This window comes from Engraulis encrasicolus, chromosome 7 (genome assembly GCF_034702125.1).
Source record: "Engraulis encrasicolus isolate BLACKSEA-1 chromosome 7, IST_EnEncr_1.0, whole genome shotgun sequence".
Lineage (NCBI taxonomy): Eukaryota > Metazoa > Chordata > Actinopteri > Clupeiformes > Engraulidae > Engraulis > Engraulis encrasicolus.
In genome coordinates, this window is record NC_085863.1 from 13,703,381 (window position 1) to 13,727,630 (window position 24,250).

The following is a 24,250-nucleotide window of genomic DNA, read 5'->3' on the forward strand; positions in this document are numbered from 1 at the left end:
ATCAGATGTTATCTCAGAATAGCGAGATAGTAGGCTATCTCATATTTTGTGCGATAATAAGTCATAATTGTGAACGGAAACGGGCTTCCAAATGTATCACTTTAGGCTTTTGTCAAAGATAAATTTGTGTGTGTAATCGATATCCAATAACTTGGTCCAATGTCCAGCCACCATCTTCGCTTTCGTTGCCCATGTTTCATAATTCCCACAATCCTTTGCCACTGGCCAGGCAGCTTGGAGAAACAAGGAAGGGAAACGTATTGGCAACAACAAGAAACATCAGTTTACGCGTCGGAACAAGGTACGACACATTTATTAAGGACGTTCAATTCATGTAGGTACAATGTGAATTTTGTGACAACGTTCAAGAGCAAGACGTCCGACTACTCACTCATCTTGAGAACTGCTGTTGACAATGCGTTTAACTTGAGATGGCTAGCTAGTCACATCAACACACTTTGTTTACTATCGAGAAGGCACGGATGCCAAGGAACATTTGTTCGGATGAAGGTTATCAACTGACAAATATTTGTCTGGGTAAAATTTACAACAGTCGTAAGTCCCACACTTGTCTGTAAGTCGTATTAGAGAAGGCAAGGGGGTTAAAGTATCGACTGTGAAGCTAACCCAACACTGTAACCTTTGGAGGGTGTGTTGTTTTTGTCTGTGGAGTGGGGGCTAGTCTGTTATTGTCCACTATCTGCCTGCATGTAGTCGGTGATTTTTAGCCAGCAATCGTAGCCTACAGTCGTGAAATCAGTCCGAAACAGTTGAACATGGGTATACCAATAGGCATATCTGTAGGCAACGACACAGTGACAAATAGCATAGCACACATGCAAGGCAAGGGGTTAGGTAAGGTGAAGCACTGGCTATTACAAGCAATTAGCTAAAGGCCTGAGTTGAATTACTGTAGGACTATGATAAAGGGAATGGCTGTATGACTGGTATCCTTTTGTTGATCGTGGCCGTTGTTTACATCGCTTCATGTTCAAGGCAGTGTCACTGTCAACATCTGGATCTTGGAATTCTGGATTCTTGCCCTCTTTGTGTAGCTGTGGTATTTAGCTAACTCTTCGTTGTCTTGTTTATTACCAGTGTTGCTCTCAATACATTTGTGACGACGTCATTGAAACGCATTTCCATTTGACACACATCCATCAGTGTATTTTTATCGACGAATACCAGAAAGGCGTTTTACCTGTCGACTATATGTGTTTGCCCTCGTGCAGGACAGGTGTAAACAGAGCACATGCACACGATGTTCAAAGCAGGCACGCATGCACACACGCACGTTCTCTGCACAGAGCACGCACAGTTATTTTATCACCAGTTGACTTACTAGTAGTTACTATCACCAGTTAAAGATAACACGAGGCAATTTATCTTGCCCATTCTAAAATCTAATTTCAATAACCACTTAAAATAATGTAGCCCCTGGGTGGGTCAGAAGTCCCCTATTGCAAGCAAACTGAAACTTATAAACTATGTCCGAAGAATCTTCTACAGGTTGTCAGACAAAAGGGCTCTGGCTTAAGGGACCCATTCTAAATTAGGAGGGGACATGACGTTTTTAAACAAATGCTTGGTTGTCCTTGTGTCAGAAACTGCCTTCTGCTAAATGTCTCATCAACTGACCATTTCTTTATTAGATCATAGTAGTTTTACACCTAATTATGCAACCAGATTAGATCTATTTCAGATCAAGATCTAGAGTAGATTTATATTTTTTGGCAGAGCGTGCAACCTATGCACAACTCCCTCAATAATGAGTGATTTCATTTGTTGGGGGAGCTCCATATATGAAATCAGGCTTTTAGGCAGCTGTGAGACTATAAGACATGTTTGATAAAGTTACCATCAACTACCTAGTTAGATGTGCTTTTTAGGGTGCTTTAAACATTCAAATAAAGAATTCTTCATACAATCACACCACCACTGATCCATAGACACCAACCCTTGAACTTCAATGCAAACATGTTTTTTTGCATGGTGAAATATGACCCTCTCACATGGACGTCTGAGGCGGTTGACTCTCTGCTACAATGTGGGCCCCCCATAGGATGTCCACAGTACTGCAACACTGTGTAGTGTTGGCGTCAACTGTTACAATTGAATTCACATTTGATATAATAATGGTTGCCACTTGAGTGTAAGGCCACTGTAGCCACAACAAACAAACATCCACCAGCTACTCTTGGACATCTACTTAGTAGAGTAGAGTAGAGTAGAGTACTATTAATCCTGAAGGAAATTAAGGTGTATGACAGCTTACCGGTACACAAATACTACAAAACGTACACAAAGACCTTATGCACATTATTGCACATTGCAGTAAACATATAGCACACACCTGAGGGCAGCAATCCCCCCTTATATCACACACACACACACCCTCTCTGCAGGATTGGAACCTCTATTCTAGGGCTGCACAATTAATCGAAAATAATCGAAAATCGTGATATTGAAATCGTGATTTCAGTCGCGATTTAATCATGGCAATAGTGACCTGCGTCCTTGAAGCCAGAACATACTGACAGGCTGGTGTTTCTGCCCAGAAATCTGTCCACCTAAGTTTCATGCTATTGCTTTTACACAATTATTACAATTCATTTTATTTTGCTCGTCCCGTATATAATGAATTCTTGGTTATATTTCATTTTGTTGAAATTTTCCAAAAAATCAGTAAACAATCAATAATCTTGATTAATAATCGGGATTATGATTTTGACCCAAATAATCGTGATTATGATTTTTTTCATAATCGTGCAGCCCTACTCTGTTCTGTTGACCAGTCTCTATCTATGTCCATGTCCTGGCATTGTATAGAGCAGTGGTTCTTAACTTTTTTTGAACAAATGCCCCCTGACCTCATCATAAGCCTGCCAACACACCCTTATTATTGAAAAATAAAATAGACTAATGTCCCCGAATGGGAACTAAGCCCTGGCCCCACTCAGCTGTGTCCTTCTGAACGCCCCTCTAGGGCTCCCAAACACCCCCGTTGAGAAACACTAGTATAGAGAGAGAAACATAATTTGAATGTCCTTTATGCATATGAAGAAACTGACAATAAAAGCTGACTTGTCTCTCTCTCTCTCTCTCTCTCTCTCTCTCTCTCTCTCTCTCTCTCTCTCTCTCTCTCTCTCTCTCTCTCTAGGGGAACTAGTCCTATCATGAGAGCACCACAGCTCTACAGTCCCCATCCCCACTGCAGCTGATGACCTGCACCGCCCCGCGGAAAGGCAAGACGAGACATGACGGACAGCGTGAGGTCCTTCCTGCGCAATGTTGCCCTGGTGAGTGAGAGAGAGAGAGGGATGATATTTATTGTCCAGTGCTCTCTGGGGCTATTAGAGAGGCCATCTTCCCTGTCGAGTGTTGTTATAATGTGAAAGAGATGACTTTTATTGAAAAAAATGTGAGGAGGGAGCGCTTGCATACCCACCCACGGGGACCCCAGTTCAAGTTCGGCTGGCGTCATTTCCGGGCCATGCCCCATCTCTCCCTCCCAATAATTTCCTGTCCTCTCTCACTGTGTCCTGTAATGATAAAGGCCAAAAAGCCTAAAAAAAAAACGTAAAAAAATAAAAGAAACAAATGTGGGGAAGAGAGAGATAAACTTAAGTTTTTTCCATTACTACATATTATTACATACGTCAGACATGTAAAAGTGTTATCTGTTACCTGACCTGTTTTGACGGTTTAGCTTCCGTCTTCATCATAGGGTCACGTGGATGATGATTTTCGACATGCTTTGAAATCAGCTGATGTTGATGTGGATGTTACTACAGATAACATCAGTTCGTTGTCCATTGCCCATTCTAAAGGCCAATTGGGAAACTCGAACTCCCATTGTCATTGTGACAGAGCACTCCACAGCCCACAAGTGAACACTGCTCACTGCACATAACGAAATTGCATTTATGCCTCACCCGTGCAAGGGGGGCAGTCCCCATTGGCTGAGGTCAACATGAGGTCTCAGCTGATTTTAAAGCACGCCACACATCAATGTCCATGTGACCCTCTGATGAAGACGGAAGCTATACCACATGTCGAAACATGTCAGATAAAAGATGACACTTTTACATTTCTGAAGTATAAGAAAAACCCAAGTCAGACATAATGAACATCATACAGTACATCGAAATTAGAGCTGGTTTGAACGAGCTCTTTAATTTGTTAGACCTGCAACTTTGTAAAGACAATCTATTAGGGATGCGCTCGTACTCGTCAAGCACTTGCCGATACCAGGAACGATACTGCTATTACACAAAACTAGGCCTATGCAAAATCTTGTCACGTTCTGTGGACTTGAAAGCAGCATGGAAAAAAGTGCCAAATCATACATGTACTAACATTTAAATCTACATGGAAATGGACAAAAAAAATATCACAGGTGGAAAAAAAACAAAGCCATGCATTTATTTTCATTGTATTTTGGTGGTAAAAGGTATCGGTATCGGTACTCGGTATCGGCAAGTTCACACATTAATGTACTCGTACTTGTATCGGTTTTCAAAAAAGTGGTATCGGTGCATCCCTACAATCTATCTCTCCTCTGTGTCCTTGCAGGGGATCAAGGACTCCATTGTGGGGATCGGGACGATCTCCAAGCTGGATGCTCGCATCCAGCAGAAAAGGGAAGATCAGAGGCGGAGGAGGACGGCAGGCGTGCTGGCACAGCGGAGGGCACAAGTCAACGAGCGCAAGCCAGAGAGGTACAGAAGCTTAGCCAGGCCATGCCCTCCTAGTGAATCAACACCTTCGCCGTTGCTTCTAGTCAGGCCAAGAGCAATGTAAATATCGTTTGGGATCTCCCGAAAAAAAACGGGAACTCCACCCACTTTGTCGGACACCAATCAACCAGTAGCAAACCTAGGGAGGCGGGTCCACCATGTAATTCAGACCAAGTCTCGAAGAGATTTGAAAGTCGATAATAATTTGGCTAATAGAAGCTTCCCATGGGTCTTGGCTTCACATCACATGATTCACATGAACACCACAGCACACTGTCCCATGACACATGAATGACCCTTCTGGCCAATCACGTTTGCACGTTTGTATGTTTGTACATGTGCAGATGTTTTTGTGTATTTTACATATTCAATATTGGCCCATCACATGTGTTTGTTTGTACATGTATGGATGTATTTATGGGTTCAGTATGTACGTAAGCAGTGTTGTCCCATCACACGATCTGTGTTGGCCACTGACACGTGTATATTTGTACACGTGTGGGTGTATTCATGTATTCACCCAGTCGGCTCCTCTGGCCCGCCGATTAAACTGCATTGTTTTCCCTTCCGAATGCTCCACCCGTGGTCGTGCGGTGCCAATCACAGCCAGTCATTTGGCACATTGATTAGCCAACATGGGGGAAAACAAGCAATTTCATGGGCGGGCCCAGAGTTGCAGACTGGGTTTATGTCCATATGCTGTGTTGTTGCCTTAGACTTTTGACGTCCAGGCAGTCACATCTCCTTGCATATTAATAATAGTTGATGATGATATTGTGTTTGGCTGCATTATAATGTTTGATGATTGTGCCCCACTGCATAATGTAAATGGTCGATGACGATCGTAATGATATTATCTTTCTGTCCTCTGCCCCATCAGTGAACCAAAATTAGCCAGCCGAATCTTTCAGTGCTGTGCATGGAATGGAGGAGTATTTTGGGTGAGTGCCTTAACCGTACACACACACACATACACAAACACAACACAACACAACACAACACAACACAACACAACACAACACAACACAACACAACACAACACAACACAACACAACACAACACAACACAACAGTGTACAACTTGCTATTATACAAAGAGTTAATATAAGTGTAAATTCTTGTTACAGCTCAGTATGCTGCTGTTCTACCGAGTATTTATTCCCCTCTTACAAACTGTTACTGCCAAAATCATAGGTAAGTATATATTTTTTTGTTTTGCATGTTGTGATGTTTATCTAATCTGCTTAAGTATTGCTAAAAAAATTGGCTTTGAAATGCAGTAAATGTCATGCTTTTTAATTCATATTATTATTCATATTATTGTGAGTTGCCATGTGTTTTTTGTTGTTGTACATTTTCTGTGCAGTGTTCAGTGACTATGCATGCACTGAAGATTTTTTTTTTTGTCTTACACTTGCAGGTGACCCCTCACTTCATGGAAACTTGTGGTCGTGGCTGGAGTTCATTTTGACGTCTGTGTTTAGTGCTCTGTGGGTGCTTCCTCTGTTTGTGCTCAGTAAAATAGTCAACGCCATTTGGTTTCAGGTACGTCTGAGTAGAGTCTACACATGGTCTTAACTATTGTTACGCAAGTACAGCGCAATGCTGTTTGGATGCAGAGTATGAAAAAAGACAGCTAAAACAGAACATATGACAATGGAATATGAATATTAAAATGCTAGCATGGAAATCACATATGAATCAGAGATGCGAACATGCCAACCAGTGTTGCCAAATATACAATAATTATCGTATTTGTACCATAATTTTATCAAAAAAACATGATGTACGATAATTTCAGAGTTGTTATTCAGTTCATTTAGATGCCTTGAAACAACAATTTGGGTCTTGTACGATAATTTCCACCTAAAAAGCCCCCCAAAACGATTTTGAGGTTTTGGTATGATAATTCAGAATTTTGCATCTGGCAACACTGATGCCAACCAAACACTACCTTCAGTATTGTTTCCACCATGTCCAGTAATGGTCTGATTGAAGGACTTTTCAGTCTGTGGTGTAATACTAACCGTGCAAACACACCAGAGGTGAATTTCTGGAAAGCGTAGCTGCTAACTATGTTAGCTACTTTGTTGTTTGCAATGCAATTTCCCATTGGCAACTACCAAAGTTGCTAACTGCTAACAACAACAACAGCTTTCCAGAAATGCACCCCAGAAGAGACAAAAGCTACAAAGAGTCGCTGGACTGTATTCATAGCAATAGCAACACAAGCGATAAATGTGGCAGAGTATGACCCTTAAAAGCAGAAAGCAATCATTTTGGACATTCAAATTGGTTGTGGCGGCTGTCGCCGAAGCGCGTCATAGCTCATTCATAGCTCATATCACATAATATTTGCTGGAGTTCAACTACAAACTGTCGTTTGAGTCGTTCAGATCGCCTTGTGTCACCTGAAATCGCTTTTGTCTCTTCTGTCGTTGCCAGCTCTTCCATACAAGATAAATTACTTGTTGTGGTTGTCACGTTTGGTGTGTTTGTACCACGATAATAATTTGTTTCATTATTCCATTTCTGAAGGACATAGCTGACCTGGCTTTCGAAGTGTCCGGTCGCAAAGTGCAGCCCTTTCCCAGTGTTAGCAAGATCGTGGCAGACATGCTATTCAACCTCATCTTGCAAGCCCTCTTCCTCATCCAGGTAAGACTACCTGGTTATACATGGGTTCACCGTGTTTATATGGTGTTGGGCATGGTGGTAATATAAATAAATAATGACACACAGTTTGTGAGTGCGGATTTTTCTTCCTTAAGTTCACCGTGTTTACAAGTATAAACACAATGTTGTGAGGAGGGGCAAGACACTGGCAGCCAACCGTGAGCTAATTTTTTGACCGACAGCGGTTTCCAACAATCAGAGGTTGAGTTGTGTGCAGCTTGTGTCGCGCAGCCAGAAGAAAACAAAAATTTAGAACCCATGTATTTCTTAAACCATTTTGAAACCACGATAAAGCAGAAGTGGATTGAATTAATGCAAAACGCTACTGTTTCGAGTAAGTAATGGAAGAATTATAAGGAAGCCAGTGTAAACTGAGTGGGGTACAGAAACTGGCATTTGGCTTTATAATTGTTTGACGTGAAAGCCCAACTGGGAAACTCCAACTCCCATTGTCATTGTGACAAAGCACTCCACAGCACACAAGTGTTCACTGCACACTGCACACAACGACATTGCATTTACGCCTCACCCGTGTAGGTGGGCTACCCCAAATGGCGCCCCAAGGGAGCAGTGTGGTGGGACGGTACCATGGTCAGGGCACCTCAGTCATGGAGGAGTATGGGGGAGAGCACTGGTTAAATACTCCCCCCACCAACCTGGCGGGTTGGGAGTTGAACCGGCAACCTTCAGGCTACAAGTCTGATGCCCTAACCGCCTACCCATGACTGCCCATTCTGTAATACAGTTAATTATTTGGGCTATTATATTATATTATAATATATTCTATTATATATTGTATTATATTATTTCAAATTTCATCAATTGATTTCTTAAGTAAGGCTGTGTATGACCTTGAACAAGAGGGCTATAGATTGACTTGCTCTGGACTTAGACTTCGTTCTTAAATAATTCTTCAACAATTTGTCGCACGTGTACTACAGATATACATACTGAAATAACATTTTTGTCTCCACCTCTTTGATTTTCCTTCTTCGCTAAAAGGGAATGATTGTCAGTCTCTTTCCTATCGATGCGATTGGTCAGATGGTTAGTCTCCTGCACATGTCTCTGCTCTACTCTCTCTACTGCTTTGAATACCGCTGGTTCAACCACGGTGAGTACCCACCTACAAATACAATCTACATGTGGCCTTGACTCGCAAATAGACTGAGTGACATCACTATCTCTCTCTCTCTCTCTCTCTCTCGATCTGTCTCTCTCTCTCTCTCTCTCTCTCTCGTAGGCATTGAGATGCACCAGCGTCTGTCCAACATTGAGAGGAACTGGCCCTACTACTTTGGCTTTGGTCTGCCCATGGCCCTGCTGACTGCCCTTCCGTCCTCATACATTATCAGGTAACTACCCTCCCTCCTCATACATTATCAGGTAACTACCTCCGCCAAGGAGGTTCACTAGTTTATCCTTGAGTGCTTGGTGTACAATATGCGTGAGTGGCATGCTGGCTGGCCTCGGTCCTGGGATGTTTAGAGTGGAGATCATGCGGGATGAGATCCGCTTCCACCCCCATTGTATAGGAGTGTAGCTGAGTGCTCTAGGGCAGTGGTTCTTAACCTTTTTTCTTAAAGCTCCCCCTTACCTGTGCCAAAGACGAGCCGCGCACCCCCAACCTAAACTTCTACACGTGTATACGCACTGAAGAAGGATTGAAGTGATTAATTACAATGATTCTAGCTTGAGACACTGATCAATATCTTAATGCCTTTACATGGGGACCAAAACATGTAGTAATGTGGTTTTGATTCAGCCTATTTATAGTGTTCGCAAGCCGAGTTTTGGTCACAACCTCGACACAAACAAAATTCTATGCACCCCCTGAAATCCCTTGCGCACCCCCAGGGGGTGCCCGCACCCCAGGTTAAGAACCACTGCTCTAGGGAATGGAGGAGTAGGGGGAGGTGGTGGGACAATCTGGAAAGCCTTCATGCAAGACAGATGAAAGGGAAAGTAGTGGTTTAAATATCTGCGAAGGCGAGAGCAAGTAATGACAGCTGTCAATCACTCGCGGGCTTCCTACCGAAGCATGTTTACACATAAACATTTATGGGATCGTCTGATTTGTGTGTTTGTTCGTATGTACTTTTTGCATTAGTTTGCTTGCTGTGCTTTTGTGTTTCTGTCCACCAGAGGATGGATGTGCATACACGTGCTCTCTGATCCCATATTCTAGTTATGCCTACCAATGGAGGCATGTTGGTGTTCCGTTGCGCATGGGTCCGAGCAGGTGTCTGTCCTTCGCATGTTTTTGTTTGCGCAATAACTTATCAGTGTGTTGTGTTTATTTGACCATATCTAGACCATACAGTACATACTGACCATCTATAAGAGGTGCATGACATTATTCGCTTTTGGAGATCAACACTTGGAAGATCTATCCATTTCAGTACATTACAGAATACAGTATGGTTGTATTTTAAATCTATGTGGATGATTGTGTGGTTTGTGCAGACCCCAATAGACTGACTTGATTGTTTGCACTGTGTAGTATGCGTGAGTGGGTGTGTCCTGTCCACATTTGGATATGTGTGCACAGCCCACACACTGCTCACCCTATTGCAGTCTTCTAGCAGTACAAGGGTGGATTTCTCAAAAGTGTAGTTGCCAACTATGTTAGCTACTTTGTTGTTTTCAATGCATTTTCCGATTGGCAACTACCGAAGTTGCTAACAGGCTAACAACTTCTCTTTTGAGAAATGCACCCCAGGCATCTGACCACATATCTTCTTCTTGCAGTGCAGGTGTGATCTGAAAACATATCTTCTTCTTCTTTTCAGCGGCTGCCTCTTCTCCATCCTGTTTCCTCTCTTCATCATCAGCGCAAACGAAGCCAAGACCCCTGTCAAGTTGTAGTAAGTACAGCTGTATTTAGTTTCATTAATAATTAATTACAATTATAATATTGTTCTCTAGCAGAACCTTGGTCCCAACCTCAACACAAACAAAATTCTGTGCACCCCCTGCAATCTCTGGCACACCCCCAGGGGGTTCCCGCACCTTAGATTAAGAACCACTGATTTAGCTTATCATGTTACTCTTAACAGCATGAAATATGTAATAATAAATCATTTTGTTATTGGCCGTGGCTCACTCGGCTGGGCACTTGACTCGACTGTGACATCGGTGACCCGGGTTTGATTCCGTCCCGTGGTCATTTGCCGACCCTTTCCCGTATCTCTCTCCCCACTTGCTTCCTGTCAATATCTTCCTGAATTTCACTCCGGGGATCAAGAAAGTTACTCTACTCTACTAATATTTTCACTGTCGCACAATAAAGGCAAAACAAAAAGCCCAAAAACAAAATCATCATGTTTTTTTTTTGTTCTGCCAACAGCCACTTCCAGCTGCGCCTGTTCTCCCTGGTGGTGCTGATCAGCAACAAGCTGTTCCACAAGACGGTGCACCTGCAGTCCTCTCTGACCTCCTCTACCTCCGCTGACAAGATGCCTTCCCCTCACGTGTCCCCCGCCCACCAGCAGCCCCTGCCTTTCCAGTGACGTCCCGGAGCAGCCCGCCCGCCCGCCCGCCTGTCTGTCTGTCTGTCTGTCTGTCTGGCTGACTGACTGACTGTCTGTCAGTCAGTCTGACGGCCTGTCTGTTCCCTTTTGAACGATAATGAAGAATCTGGGAGGATGCACACAACAGGGCCAAAACAAGAAAGGAAGAGGAGGAGGAGGATGATGAAGATGATGAAGAAGTGTTTTTGGTTTCTCCCATTTCAGATTACACGTACAGTATAGAACGTTTCTTTTTTAACGTAAGGTCCCCCTGGCCGGTCGCTAGTGTACACCCACCCCTGAAGAAGAATCAAGCAAACGTTGATATTGTTGTTGCCCTTTTGCCCTGGCAGTTCCTAAACAGAGCGTGTGCCATCCGCCTGGGATTTGAACGGGTTTTTATATAATAAGCACAGCTTGGCCCCAACTTCAACAAGAGTGTTTTATTTTTGTTTGCACACATATTTGTTTTTTGTTTTATGTTTAAGATTATCTTGTGGCCTTTTTGAATCTTACTCTCCTTTTTTTGTTGTCTCAGTAAGTTTTGCTTGCCAATTAAACAAACTGTGGAACAGCAGCATTTCATTTGCCTGATACTGATAGGCTGATCATGCCACAAGTGGCAAATGTATAGCTTTGGAAGAACACCTCACCTGCTCCACTAAAGACATTATCAATGTCTGAAAAAAATAAAACAATTAAGTGTTTCATATGTGATGCTCAGCGTTTTATTAAGGATTTACTCCCCCGGCCCTGCCGTGGCCAACCGGTAGGGCACTCATCTACCATGCGGCTGACTGGGGTTCGATTCCCGGCCCAGGTCCTTTGCTGCCCCTTCCCCGTCTCTCTCTCTCTCCACTAGCTTCCTGTCATCACCTTCATTGTCTTATCATAAATATATTTTTAAAAAGACCAAAAAAAGGATTTACTCCCCCATATATTTGTTCTTAACAACCTATGGATTTATGAAAGTTAAGGGTTTAAAAAACATTTTTAGCGTTGTAATTAGCTTTGGCCATGTCCATTTCTGTGGTGTGGTGCTGTGGTGATCTTAAGTTCCAGCCTATTTGGAGAGGTACAAGTAGTCTGCTCGTAGACTAATGTCATTACGGAACTGCAGTATGTCAATCATTCAAAGATTATCGTTCAAAGAAGACTTTTTTTTTCCAAGTAAAATTAGGTTCTTCCCCATTTAACCGGGACTTAAAGTATGTGGGCAGTACCCTACCTTTCATGCTCTGTGTGTATTGGCCCAAGTCTGATACTGACATCTGAATAGTTAAATATTTTCAGTGTTGCAGAGTATCCAAACACAAACAATGACTAATGGACAAAAACTAGGCTGCAGTCCTTCCATGGAAATAGCAATTTTATCACCCACTTAGAAGAATGACATAATGTTGTGGTGGTAGTTTATAACCTTGTCAAAATGTTAAAATGTTACGGTACAACTCGAGGCATCTTTACTGACCCTACAACATGTTTGAAAGTTGAAAAAGACATTTAGGAGCAAAAGCCTATAACAAAATTGATTCTCAAATTATGAGTCTTCTGGTAGGACAATATTATCCATGTTACATGGCCTTCAGAACCATTCTCCATTTATGGCTCTGTCATTCTGTCATGTTATCAGCGTTCAATTGAGACAAGATTTTTTGGTGCTAATTTGACTAAAGAACATGTATTACAATTTCCCAGCTTGGGGTCAGGAAAATAAATCTGTCCCGAAAAATAAATATTCAAAAATCAGTCAGATCTTGATTGGAAGTTGCTACATATTGTATGCCACTCAACTGGGATTGCTGACAATAGGACAAGGGGTCCATCAGGAGAAGAGGGTACTATCTCCATCCGTGGGGAAACAATGGCCTGTGTGCCGTTTGCGGGCCCTGAGACCGTCTGGTCCAGCCCCCAATGTATTTGTAATGGTATACAGTTTCACATGTAATACAACATGTTTTATAAAGACATCTTCAAAAAAATACATTTGTAATCCAATTAAGAAAAATGTATTTTCAGGGGGCCTAGGGAAGGTGGGGTCTGTTGTAAAGGTGGCGGCCTTCAATATAGGCCTAAAGTGCAGGGGAAAATCCTGATATACTACGGCGTGGCCCCTCGAATAGTACGCCCCTGACAGTCTGTAAACCTCCCTTCATAAATAATTGTAATAATGTGATTAAGATCTCCACCAGTTGTCTGCACAGCTGAGCCACACTGCATGTCACACTGCTGTGCTCATACAATGACAACACCTGCATGCCATATCAATGGCACCTTTGTGTTTCCTGAGTGGTGCAATAGAACTTGATAAATTCAAATTCCATACAGCACTGTAGGTGTGAGGTGTGTGCCCTCCCATACTTTGCATACTTTTAAACCCATATGGGTACATCAATACATTATGTATGTATATTTACAATGGATTAATTGCATAGTTTGTAAAGAAAGCAATGCTGGTACATGGGGTGAGAGCAGTGGCGGAACAATTGTATACAGGGCCCCAGGGCAAGACACTAATGGGGCCCCCTATACAGCTTGCCAAGCTCACAATAGGGCCCCCACCACCAATATGGGAGGGCCCAGGGGCAAGAGCCCTGCTCGCCCTCCCTATAGCTCCGCCCCTGGGTGAGGGGGTCATGGCCTTTGCGAGTGATTTGCTTTGAACCTGCTGACGTGAATAGGTACTCGTGCCAGCCCATCCCCTGAGCGTCAACAATAATATGCAAAGACGGCTCATGGGCGATGGGCGAGGCCGCTCGGCTTTACACACATCGCCAGATAAGACGAAAGGCAGCCGTCTGGACTTTGTCCCCATGAGAAACTCAAGTCTCGTCTCGTCACAGGTTGTTTTGTAGATACTTTTCAGTTTATTTTGTATGAGCTGGAGATATCGCTTTCTTTCTCTTTTTTAAGGCTGGTCCTGGTGAGTGTTAACATTTTGTTGAATTGAATCATTTTAATGATTTTTTGTATAATACAATTAGAAATCTAGACTATAGAAATCAAGAATGAGAGGACGGGTTGACGGTGCAAAATGTAAAAGAATTGAGTGTCCAAACATGTTCTTCTTGTTATACGTACATCCATTTTAGTATTGCTTTTCAGTTCTTCATTGGCCTCTCTATACTGTGGTTGACAATTGCCACCGAGACTTGTTTTCCTAGGTGTGTGGTGGTTTGCCTTGATTAAGTGATTCAGATTTTTTTTTTAATTATTTTCCAAGGACACGTCACAAGGTTCCATGGTAGGCTACAGCTGTATAATTGTTTTATTATTATTATTAGCATTATTATTATTATTATTATTAGCATTATTATTATTATTATTATTATTATTATTATTATTATTAAGGCCTTTATCTCATTCTGTAGACGCTTGTCAGGTCTAGACAACACAACCGAGATTAGGGATTAGGGGTGCACGGACACAGTCTGTAGTATTTTACCTTTAGTCCACAGTGTTTATGATATTTATTCCCTCACGTGCCATTTTTACCTCTGCTTATCGGATGTACAGGAAGTGCAGTGCTGAAAGTGTCACCGTTGGGGTACAATATGAAGAGCAGTGCTGAGTAATGTGCAGCGTACTGTGTCCCAAGCCAGGCAGGCAGTATACAGGTTTTTATTGCATTTTCAGCCATATACTTTACCCTGCCTACACAGTGAAAGGAAACAGTGTTTCGTAACTGCTCTGATGTAGGCCTATGTTCAGTTCAATTGGGTTCAGTGTGAAGGACTGAGCAGGCTATGTCATAAGGAGGTGTTGATCTGGGGGTTCAGACCACATATGTTTTTTGATGGGGACTCAAAACTAGTTTCTATCTGGGGGCCACAACATCCTGGAAGGACTGATGCAGTCCTGAAGTTTGTATTGTTGATATTCAGGTTCCACAGAGACTAATTCTGACAAATTCAGTAAGCTAGTACATCCACCTGCTTCAGTGTGTAGTTAATTAAGTCAGCAATGTACTGACAAATTTCCTCCCCAAAGCATACTGTATTAAAGCACAGTATAGCGTAGTGGATAGCACAGTATGAGCAATACATTATCTATTACGGAACATGGTGGGACCGGTTTCACTGCTTAATAAATCAAATCTTTGAGGTGAAGGGCATTGGAAAAGATTAGTCAAGCTGTACTGTACAAACCAAAAGCTAAACAAACAGAAAGATGGACTGACCAGGGCTGGACTCTGATGAAAAACCAGGCCGGGACTTTTTAGCCAAGACCGGTTCGACAGACATTGAGAGAGACAATGAAACCTTTGACAACATTTTTAGTCATTTATTATGAGCTATCTTGACCACAACGGCCAACATCAATAGGCCAATCTAAATCTAACTCAGAGAGTCAGCTGTGGAGCCATGAGGACTGATACCACTACGTTGAGGGGAGAAGCAGGCCAAAATCATCAACTATCCACCAGGCAAATGCCTTGTATGCCTTTTGGCCAATCCAGCCATGGGACTGATTATTCATTCATAACAAAGTGTAATTCCAGTGTTGCTTCTGCCTTCAGAACATCCAGCAGCTACACTAAAAGCACAGTCAATTAAAAAAAACATAGTAGTAGGTATGAAGCAGAAGCATGATTAGAAAGTGGCATTACTGGGCATTCAACTATAGTGTTTCTTTCATTCAGCTGCCTTGCATTTTACTGAGGCCATGTTATTGTCACCTCCTCACCTTCAAGTCCCTCAATGGTCTGGCATCCCACTACCTTGCCGACCTCCTCCACTCCTATGACTCCTCAAGATTGCCACGGTCCTCTTCCAAGGGCGAGCTTCCAAGGTTATCCCCCGCTCTAGACTGAAGGCCACCAGTGACAGAGCCTTTCATGTGGCTGCCTCATTCCTCTGGAATAACCTACCCAGCCACATTCAAAATGCCTCTTCGCTGGCCATCTTTAAACAACACCTTCAAACCCATCTATGTTTGCAGGCCTTTGACTTCTATTGTCCACAAGCACACACCTACACACACTTATATTATGTAAAGCCACCTTGGGTGTTTTGAAAGGCGCTATATAAAACGAGAGTATTATTATTAATATGATTAATATTGTGGAGTGGAGTAAATTACATCATTGGGAAAATAATGTGAAGGATTTCTGTGCAGGATCATCACAACATGAGAATATTGGAACCTCTGCTGTTTCTTCCTTTAATGGGTAAGTCTTTGAACAAAGTTACTCTTGGTCTGTCTTTCTTCTGTTCTATCTTGGTGCTTTGCCATAGGATGTGGCTGCTACTGTGTTGTCTTTTACATTACGTAGAGTCAGAGATGCTTTAGTCCAGTGTTTCTCAACAGGGGTGCTGGGGCACCGTGGGGTGCCGCGAACTCCCCTCAGGGGTGCCGCGGAAACGTGGCTGATAAATGAATTATTTTATATAATATGTATTTGTCTAAATTGATAAGTTAATGCTAGTCAGTGGAATCTTTCATCTGCCATTTGCGCACAATAAAGTAAATATAGGTCGCCCCAGTCAGCTGCAACTTTGAACGTAGGTTGTGTGACGTCTCTCCAAATGTGTTACTTTTCTAAGCTTTTGTGGTATCGGATGCGATGCCATGTTAGGCTACAGCTTGTTTTGGGGTGCCTTGAAATTTTTCGTGAATTGAAAGGGTGCCTCGCCTAAAAAAGGTTGAGAAACACTGCTTTAGTCAAGTGGATAAAATATAATTTGTTACATTACTATGCTGTTTTTGTAAGGATTTGACTAGGTGTTGCTGGTGTACTGCAATGTAATTCCGGTGTCAAGTAAAAATCCTCAACTCAGCTCACCTCCCCTGCACCCAGGCTGCAGTGACCTTGTCATACCCTTACTTGTGCTGCTTGTTCTGCTTATCTGTGTTCCTCGTCATACCTACAGCATGTATGAGTCCTCTTCTGAAAGCTACTTTGGACGAAGCATATGTGATGTAATGTAATGTAATGTAATGTAATGAAGGCATTAGGGCTTCATTTCATCAGCAAGATATCCCAACCCTGTTTTTTAAGCAGGCCTACGTATATTGTCGGGGGCTTTTTGCCTTTATTGTGACAGGAAAGTGAAGAATTGCGCAGGAAAGTGGTGGCAGAGAGAGATGGGGTAGGGTTGGGAAACAGACTTGAACCTGGTCCCCATGGACACTCAGTTGGTAGTGGTAGCACTGAATTGAAGTACTGAATGTGCACAGTAGCTCTAGCGCCCTTTCCAATCGGATCCTGAGGGGTATTCTGATAATGACGATTCCAGGCTCTTCTATTAGATGATTTACCTCTTAACTTAACCTGGTTTAGTCCTGAACCCGCTTCTTTGAAGGCCCCTGTTCTTGACCACTTATTTTGTCTGGGTTCTCTCTTTTCTTTTCTATGAACTTTCTGATTCCTGTGAATTTTTTGACATTTTACTAGCCTATTTTATTACTACTCAGTAATCAACCTATTCTATTAATGCTATTTTTATTATTTATGTATTTATTTATTTTATTTTATTCATTTCATTTCATTAGCCTATAACTACTTTTTAATATTGCTGCTGGTTATCTAACTGTTATGCACATTGAGCTGTAGGCCTATGTCTTGCATGAATTGTGTTATAAAACACAGTTACTATTGCTATTATTGTTATTGTTATGTTGTTATTTTTATGTAATTATTATTATTAATAAAAATAACGGAGATACGTTCTCCGTGCTTCTAAATTGACAATTCGGTGCAATCAGAGCAGGACAAGTGCAAAGGGAAAAGAATCTGGTGCCGGACGGATGTCTATTTTCTGTTATTTATTTTTTCCATAAGACTAATGTTGCGAGTGCATCTTCATCAGAGTCCTCCTTTTACACTTATTATTATTAATAACTATTATCATCTCCACCAACAGTAGCCGCTCAGGTGCAGCTTGAGCCCAGTGACAGAGCAGCTTTGGTGGGGTCTGATGCCAGCTTCAACTGCAGCCTGACGCAGGACTGGGCCGTCATGACCTGGAGTATCAACACGATTGGTGAAAACATATTGGTGATGACCATTACCAAGGACAGCGGATTAATTGTGGTTGATAAGCGTTATGATGCAGTTAACTACACCATACTGGGGATGTACAAATGGGAATTTACTATGAAGAACCTGACAAGGAACGACTCTGGAGTCATCACATGTAGTGTTCTATCTTTCCCCAGTGTAAGCGCACAACTCTCTGTTCAAGGTAAGTCTGTAATAATATTTTTTTATATATATATAAAGGAAAAGATTATCACAGCACTCCATTACATTTGTCATCAGCAACATGTTTCACTGTGATCCTCGTTTCCTTTGCTCTGGCTGTGAACCTGCAACTTATTTTTTTATATATAGGCTATGCATTTTTTATGCAATGAAATTTATATACATAGTAGGGTACAATAAAGTCACATTTATGATTGCACCACCGTGACTTTATTGTTAACAAAATATATATTGGCCTGTAAAATTATATGTTTTGTTATTCTCATGTTTTCTTTTCTGAAATTTTGGGGGGGGGGGGTACATGTCCTGGCATCCCCCTGGGAACTGTTCCCCTATCTACACCAGTGCACTGCTGCAGCCCAGTGACAATCATGCCAATCATCAGCAGCTCTTTGAAGCAAACAAAGGGAAATTGATTGCTGTGAAATGGATACACTGTAATGTACAAGATCCTCCTTTCACTTTCCTGCTTGTGCATGTGATTACAGAGAGTGGAAGTCTCAGTATTATCGGTGGCAACGTTACAGTGAAGCCTGGAGCTCAAGCGTCTTTCCTGTGCGAGGCGTTGGGATGGTTCCCTAAACCAGAGATATCCTGGAGCGTTGGTGGCGCACCAGCAGGCACTGAGAGATATAACACCACCGTCACCGCAAACGGCGCCACCTTTAACTCGAAAAGCACTCTGTGGATTGAGGCAACTGACACAGGTCAAGTCCAATGTCTGGCCGAAGTGGCAGCCCTGGCAACACCGAAAACAAGCAGCGTTTTCCTAATAGTAGGTAAGAATACAATACAGCCACAAATAAATGTATCACATACAACTTCAATTTTATTTTCCCCAAATGGAATTAGCCTAGTTGTGTATGGTTGACAGTATAATGGCCAAAAGTGTTAATACATTGTGCGTAGATACTCTTTGCTTATTTGATATTACCACCATTTGTAAGTCACTTGTTTGTTTGTTTGTTTGTTTGTTTGTTTGTTTGTTTGTTTGTTTGTTTGTCCAGATAACACCCCACCTGACAGGACGGTGCTGATTGCGGTTACTGTCAGCTTCAGTTTGGCTGCGCTGCTGGTGCTGCTCATCATCGGAATCATCTTCTGTGTCAGAAGGAAAAAAGCAAAAGGTATATACTGTAAACAACACAAGTTCTTTTAACGTCACCAAAGATGTGCACTGTATTTCCTTCAAGAATTGTACAATAAATAACTACCTGACCTTCAGAGGGTGAGTGGCCCATTTTAGTGGCCCATGAGAAGCACCAGTTCGGACAATCATCAGTATTGCAAAGAGTCGCATGGTATCAAATGGACTTAGAGAAGTTTTGTTTTTCTGAATCCACCCATCAAGACAACGCTAAGAGTCCGGTTCAGGCCTCAGAGGGCAACGGCGGGAGAGATAACCCTGTGTTCGTGGTTGATGGAAATATGAGTAAGGCCATTTTCATAAACATTTGCACACATTCATCAGAAACGCATGGGCAATACCATGGACAACATGGGGTGTCATAATGCTTTATTAGTGTAACGGCATCTACAATACCTCTCGATGCAACTTACATAATGCACTTACAGAATGTAATTTTGTGGTAAAATACACATGTGAATAATTTTGATCTACTGTTTAACAGGTAATTACATGAATGTCAGGCCGGCACATTTCCAGGTATGTTACCCTGCATATGAAATACATACTGTACGACTAGATAGAATGATACTATTACACTAAATCAGGGATGGGCAACTTTCATGATAAAGAGGGCCACATTTTTTTATCACCACCATCGGAGGGCCACATGATCACGGATCTGACTGCAAGACTTTAAGGTGCATTTGGTTGCTCACTGATTATTATTGTTTGGAACAAATAGGAGTGTTCTCTATTGGTCAACAGTATAATTACAATGAATTAATTCAGTAGTGTTTTTAAAAAAAAAAAACTGCTCATTATTTTTGAAGGTCATGTTTTATCTATGTAAGGGCCACACTGATTAAGGAGGCGGCCGCATGTAGCTCCCGGGCCTCCAGTTGCCCATCCCTGCTCTAAGTGGTTCTCAAAGTGAAGGCCATTCACAGTCTTCATTACTCCCACTGGCCTCCTACTTTTACATACTGGAGATTAAAAATAACTTTCTGTAATCGACTAATATGTAATGGATAATAATGAAATAATGGCTATTAAGTACATTGACTTACATAATACTATGCATATATAATAATATACATAATAGTATTATATTGTGAAATGACGTCCTTCATTTTTTCCTGATTTTATAGATTCCTAGCAGCAGTCGGACGAGCACTTTGCCAGATGGAACAAAATTGAGACATGCAACAATAGTTTGAGAGATCAACGGTCAGTGGCTCAGAATGTCCTCAACATAGGCTACTGTACCAGTATGACACATACAGGCAAGCTGAGAGAGCGGGACAAATGGGGTCAGTTATCCTGGGCCCAGGGAGAGAGGGAGGCCCAAGATTGAGACGTCATGACAATGTATATGTACATTGCAGGGGCTCTTTCAAATGACTGTCCTGGGCTGGGCCACACAAAAGCTCTCAGCGATCTGGGACACATGCATTGGCATTTCAGCTCATAGTTTTTCTTTTTGCTGCTTCAATTCATTTTATCATCGAGGATCTGTCTTATAAAAACCTTTTCTTTGCTTTTTTTAAAATTTCATCACAGAGCTGCACAGCAGAACAAACAGAGCAATAGGAGGCACTGCTCATGTCAACACTCCTTCCAGATTTTATGGAAGTAGAGACCTCCGATGAATGTCGTTTTCACGTATGCCGCCAGCAATGACAACAGGTCCACTTGCAAAAGAAGCAAATTAAAGTAAAGACAAGCCGTTGGACACTTTATTTATGTTCTATTTTATTTCATTTTATTTGTATATGTGTTGCAAGGACATTTTTGTTTTAAAATCTTTAATATTTCCACAATGTTTACCTCATCACTGGTCAGTTTCAATTGTGTACAAAAATATTGAATAAAATAATTATTTTATATACAATCTCAGGTGTATGATTAATTATGATGGTCCTGAAACACTGAAAAGGTTTTTCTATGGCATCACTTTGGAGAACTGCCAATGGTAATGGTTAGGGCTGTCATGGGTAAGCGGTTAGGGTGTCAGACTTGTACCCCAAAGGCTGCCGGTTCGACTCCCAACCCGCCAGGTTGGTGGGGGGAGTGATCAACCAGTGCTCTCCCTCATCCTCCTCCATGACTGAGGTACCCTGAGCATGGTACCGTCCCACCGCACTGCTCCCTAGGGGAACCATTGAGGGCTGCCCCCTTGCACAGGTGAGGCATAAATGCAATTTCGTTGTGTGTAGTGTTCACTTGTGTGCTGTGAAGTGCTGTGTCACAATTACAATGGGAGTTGGAGTTCCCCAATGGGTTTTCACTTTCACTAATGTTTTAAGCACAATACTAAGCCTTTTTGGTGGGGTTGCCTGAGGCCCTTAATTTGCCCTCGGCCCGCCGTACCTTCTGAGGCACGCTGTATTGAAAGTTTAATTACCATAGTACTACTCTACTTGGACATGACACATAGTAATGTGTGACTGTGATTACTTGGTCATTGCCATTCTGGTAACAGCAAATTTATAACGGCGTTAGTCAACTAGCAATTGCTCCAGCCAACGAACCAGTCTGTGATGGCAAACACCTATAGGCCAGGGGTTCCCAACATTGTTTACAAATATTTGGGACACACTTCTTACCCAATAACCAATAAAACCCAAACAAATAGGCAACAGCAAAACACACAAACAAATATTATTTTGGCCTACTTGGTCCATTTGGATTATCTCCAGGCAAGGTTTGAGAATCACTGACCTATAGGCTATATGAAATTAAAAGTTATGGAATTAATCAGTGGGGAGAAGCAGGTCCGTAGCCAGCATTGTGGTGGGGGGGATCTTTTTCACCCGAAAGTGGACTTTATTTGGCTATTTGGTATTTGTTTCCCAAATACACGAGCACACTAAAAATATTTTAATTTAGAAATACTTTATTCATTATAAGTTTGTCGCAAGTCTGTTGTTGCTGTTCTTAATTGTTTGTCTGTTGCTCCTCACTCTTAACATAAATGGACATGAATTGCTTCAAATGAGCTATCTCCTCACATAGTGTCGGTCCAGTGTTGGCTCAGTTACTGCTATCTGACAGTTATTGTCTATGAAATGGCCTTCCAGTCAAAGTGGGATGCAACGTAGTTGGGGGGTTCGAGTGGGGGTGGGGGATGGGAGGGGGGGTTCGAACGAACCCCTCAAACCCCCCCTGGCTACGGGCCTGAGAAGTGAGGGGCCTAAATTCTAATAACCTTTTCCAAGGGTAAGTATACTATAGGGACTGGTTCCTTCCCCTTGCTTCTCAGTCTGCTCTCTGCTGCCTCTCCCCAGGCCTACCCATCTCTCCTCTCCTCTCCTCTCCTCTCCTCTCCTCTCCTCTCCTGTCCTGTCCTGTCCTGTCCTGTCCTGTCCTCTCCTCTTCTCATCACCCCTCCTCTCCTCTCCTCTCCTCTCCTCTCCTCATCATCTCTATTTATCTCTCTCCCGGCTATCAGCTCCATGACGGACCCCGCTGCATGGCAGACTAAGAGCATCATCAAGGACAGCTCCCCGGCCAAGCTTTCAACTGTTCTGCTCAGTGCCCTCAGGGGGGCGCTACAAGTACATCAGAACCAGAGCCGTATACAAAGGCTCTGATCAGAACTACTCCAACCACCTGAATGATGGCTTGCTCCTGTATTGGTAAAGCACTGAAAAATGACATGGTGCCAATGTGATTAGGCTATACAGCAGGGGCCCCCAACCTTTCTGGGTCTGAGGGCTACCAAAGGCTACACAAGGGCTACTGAGGGCTACCCGAGGGCTACATGTTTGTTCAAAATCCTCTATTGATGTCTTGATATCATTCCCAAATCACACTATGATTGAATGTTGATTTGCTTATAGGTTATAAAGAAATAATCTCATCTTAAAATTAAGAAAAACATGAACTGTGACTAAAATATTGCAGTCATCAATGTTTATTAACATCCTAGGTGGGCACCTCAGAAGCTCCTGGAGGGTTACCTGGCGCCCGCGGGCACAACGTTGGTGACACCTGCTATACATACTATGGCATAGAATAGAATAGAATAGAATAGAATAGAATAGAATAGAATAGAATAGAATAGAATAGAATAGCCTGGTGAATGTGAGAATGTGCATGTGTCTAGGCCTATTTAACAGCACCTTGAGTCAACTGTAATAGGCCTACTTGTATTTGTATAGCACACAATATCATACAAGGCATGCAACTCAAAGTGCTTAAAAAATGGATAAACAACAATATTAAAAAATAAAAAATAATAATGGAGTGAGGTTGAAAAGATAGACAAAAACAAGAAAGAATAGCAAAAAGAAAAGAGAGGAAACTAGACAGAATAGAATAAATAAGTAGATAAATAAATAAGTAGATGTAAAGAAGATGAAAGGAGTTGACAGAAGATATATTAAAGTGTAGGTAGGCCTACATTTATGATATTGTGCTTTAAACCCAGACAAAGGCGACACACCCTATACATTTTGATTGATTGATTGATTGATTGATTGATTGATTGATTGATTGATTGATTGATTGATTGTCACAATTCTATTCTACCCATCTCACACATCAATTGATTCCTTGTCTCATCAGTCTCCCTTATGCTTCTTAATTAGACAAACAATGCTCAACAGCTAATATACACCAGGGATGACAGTGTGTGAACACAACACATACTTGCTTGTTATGTGACATCAGGAGCCATTTACACAAGTTCTTCATGAGCTGCTCGCGATCGCCCTCTGCCGTTTTACCGGAAGTACCTGAGAGTCTACTTTGTGCCCACAAACGTATCTTTGTTCAGCTCTCTTGTTCGACTTTAAAATGTATAAATATTGTTATCCAACCAGCCACATCAAACGAGCCCAATACCCAGCGCACGAACGTAGACATATAAGAGTATGTGGCCTGGCCTGTCTGCGACAGTTTTGTTATGTTCCCCCTAACTTTTATTTTGACTTACTGTAACTTGACTCATGTTGTTGCTAGCTTCACATCACTAGTGTGGAAGT

General features: G+C 42.2%; 2 protein-coding genes across 3 annotated transcripts; both read left to right on the forward strand.

Annotated features, from left to right (window-relative positions):
* Window positions 1-205: 205 nt before the first annotated feature.
* On the forward strand, window positions 206-11,638 carry ei24 (EI24 autophagy associated transmembrane protein). The gene is made up of 11 exons (XM_063202368.1): window positions 206-301; window positions 3,161-3,299; window positions 4,576-4,721; window positions 5,620-5,680; window positions 5,866-5,932; window positions 6,159-6,283; window positions 7,277-7,396; window positions 8,417-8,528; window positions 8,658-8,769; window positions 10,207-10,281; window positions 10,764-11,638. The coding sequence occupies exons 2-11, from the start codon at window positions 3,258-3,260 to the stop codon at window positions 10,924-10,926; spliced, it is 1,023 nt and encodes a 340-aa protein (XP_063058438.1). The 5' UTR covers window positions 206-301; window positions 3,161-3,257; the 3' UTR covers window positions 10,927-11,638.
* A 4,371-nt stretch (window positions 11,639-16,009) lies between these two features.
* Window positions 16,010-21,109, forward strand: igsf5a (immunoglobulin superfamily, member 5a). Of its 2 annotated transcripts, XM_063202370.1 has the most exons (8): window positions 16,010-16,096; window positions 17,793-18,113; window positions 18,622-18,912; window positions 19,141-19,260; window positions 19,485-19,565; window positions 19,765-19,799; window positions 20,411-20,489; window positions 20,823-21,109. In XM_063202370.1, the coding sequence occupies exons 1-7, from the start codon at window positions 16,057-16,059 to the stop codon at window positions 20,477-20,479; spliced, it is 957 nt and encodes a 318-aa protein (XP_063058440.1). In that variant the 5' UTR covers window positions 16,010-16,056; the 3' UTR covers window positions 20,480-20,489; window positions 20,823-21,109. The 2 variants fall into 2 exon arrangements, with proteins under 2 accessions (XP_063058440.1, XP_063058439.1); XM_063202369.1 differs by having other exon boundaries at window positions 20,411-21,109.
* The last annotated feature ends 3,141 nt before the right edge of the window (window positions 21,110-24,250 follow it).

Excerpts from the sequence above, each read along its gene's own strand:
- ei24 (XM_063202368.1), top strand. The coding sequence starts at position 3,258 with ATGACGGACAGCGTGAGGTCCTTCCTGCGCAATGTTGCCCTG. Across the intron at positions 4,722-5,619 it reads AACGAGCGCAAGCCAGAGAG|TGAACCAAAATTAGCCAGCC; the intron begins GTACAGAAGCTT and ends CTGCCCCATCAG. Across the intron at positions 8,529-8,657 it reads ATACCGCTGGTTCAACCACG|GCATTGAGATGCACCAGCGT; the intron begins GTGAGTACCCAC and ends TCTCTCTCGTAG.
- igsf5a (XM_063202369.1), top strand. The coding sequence starts at position 16,057 with ATGAGAATATTGGAACCTCTGCTGTTTCTTCCTTTAATGG. Across the intron at positions 18,913-19,140 it reads CAGCGTTTTCCTAATAGTAG|ATAACACCCCACCTGACAGG; the intron begins GTAAGAATACAA and ends TTGTTTGTCCAG. Across the intron at positions 19,566-19,764 it reads CGTGGTTGATGGAAATATGA|GTAATTACATGAATGTCAGG; the intron begins GTAAGGCCATTT and ends ACTGTTTAACAG.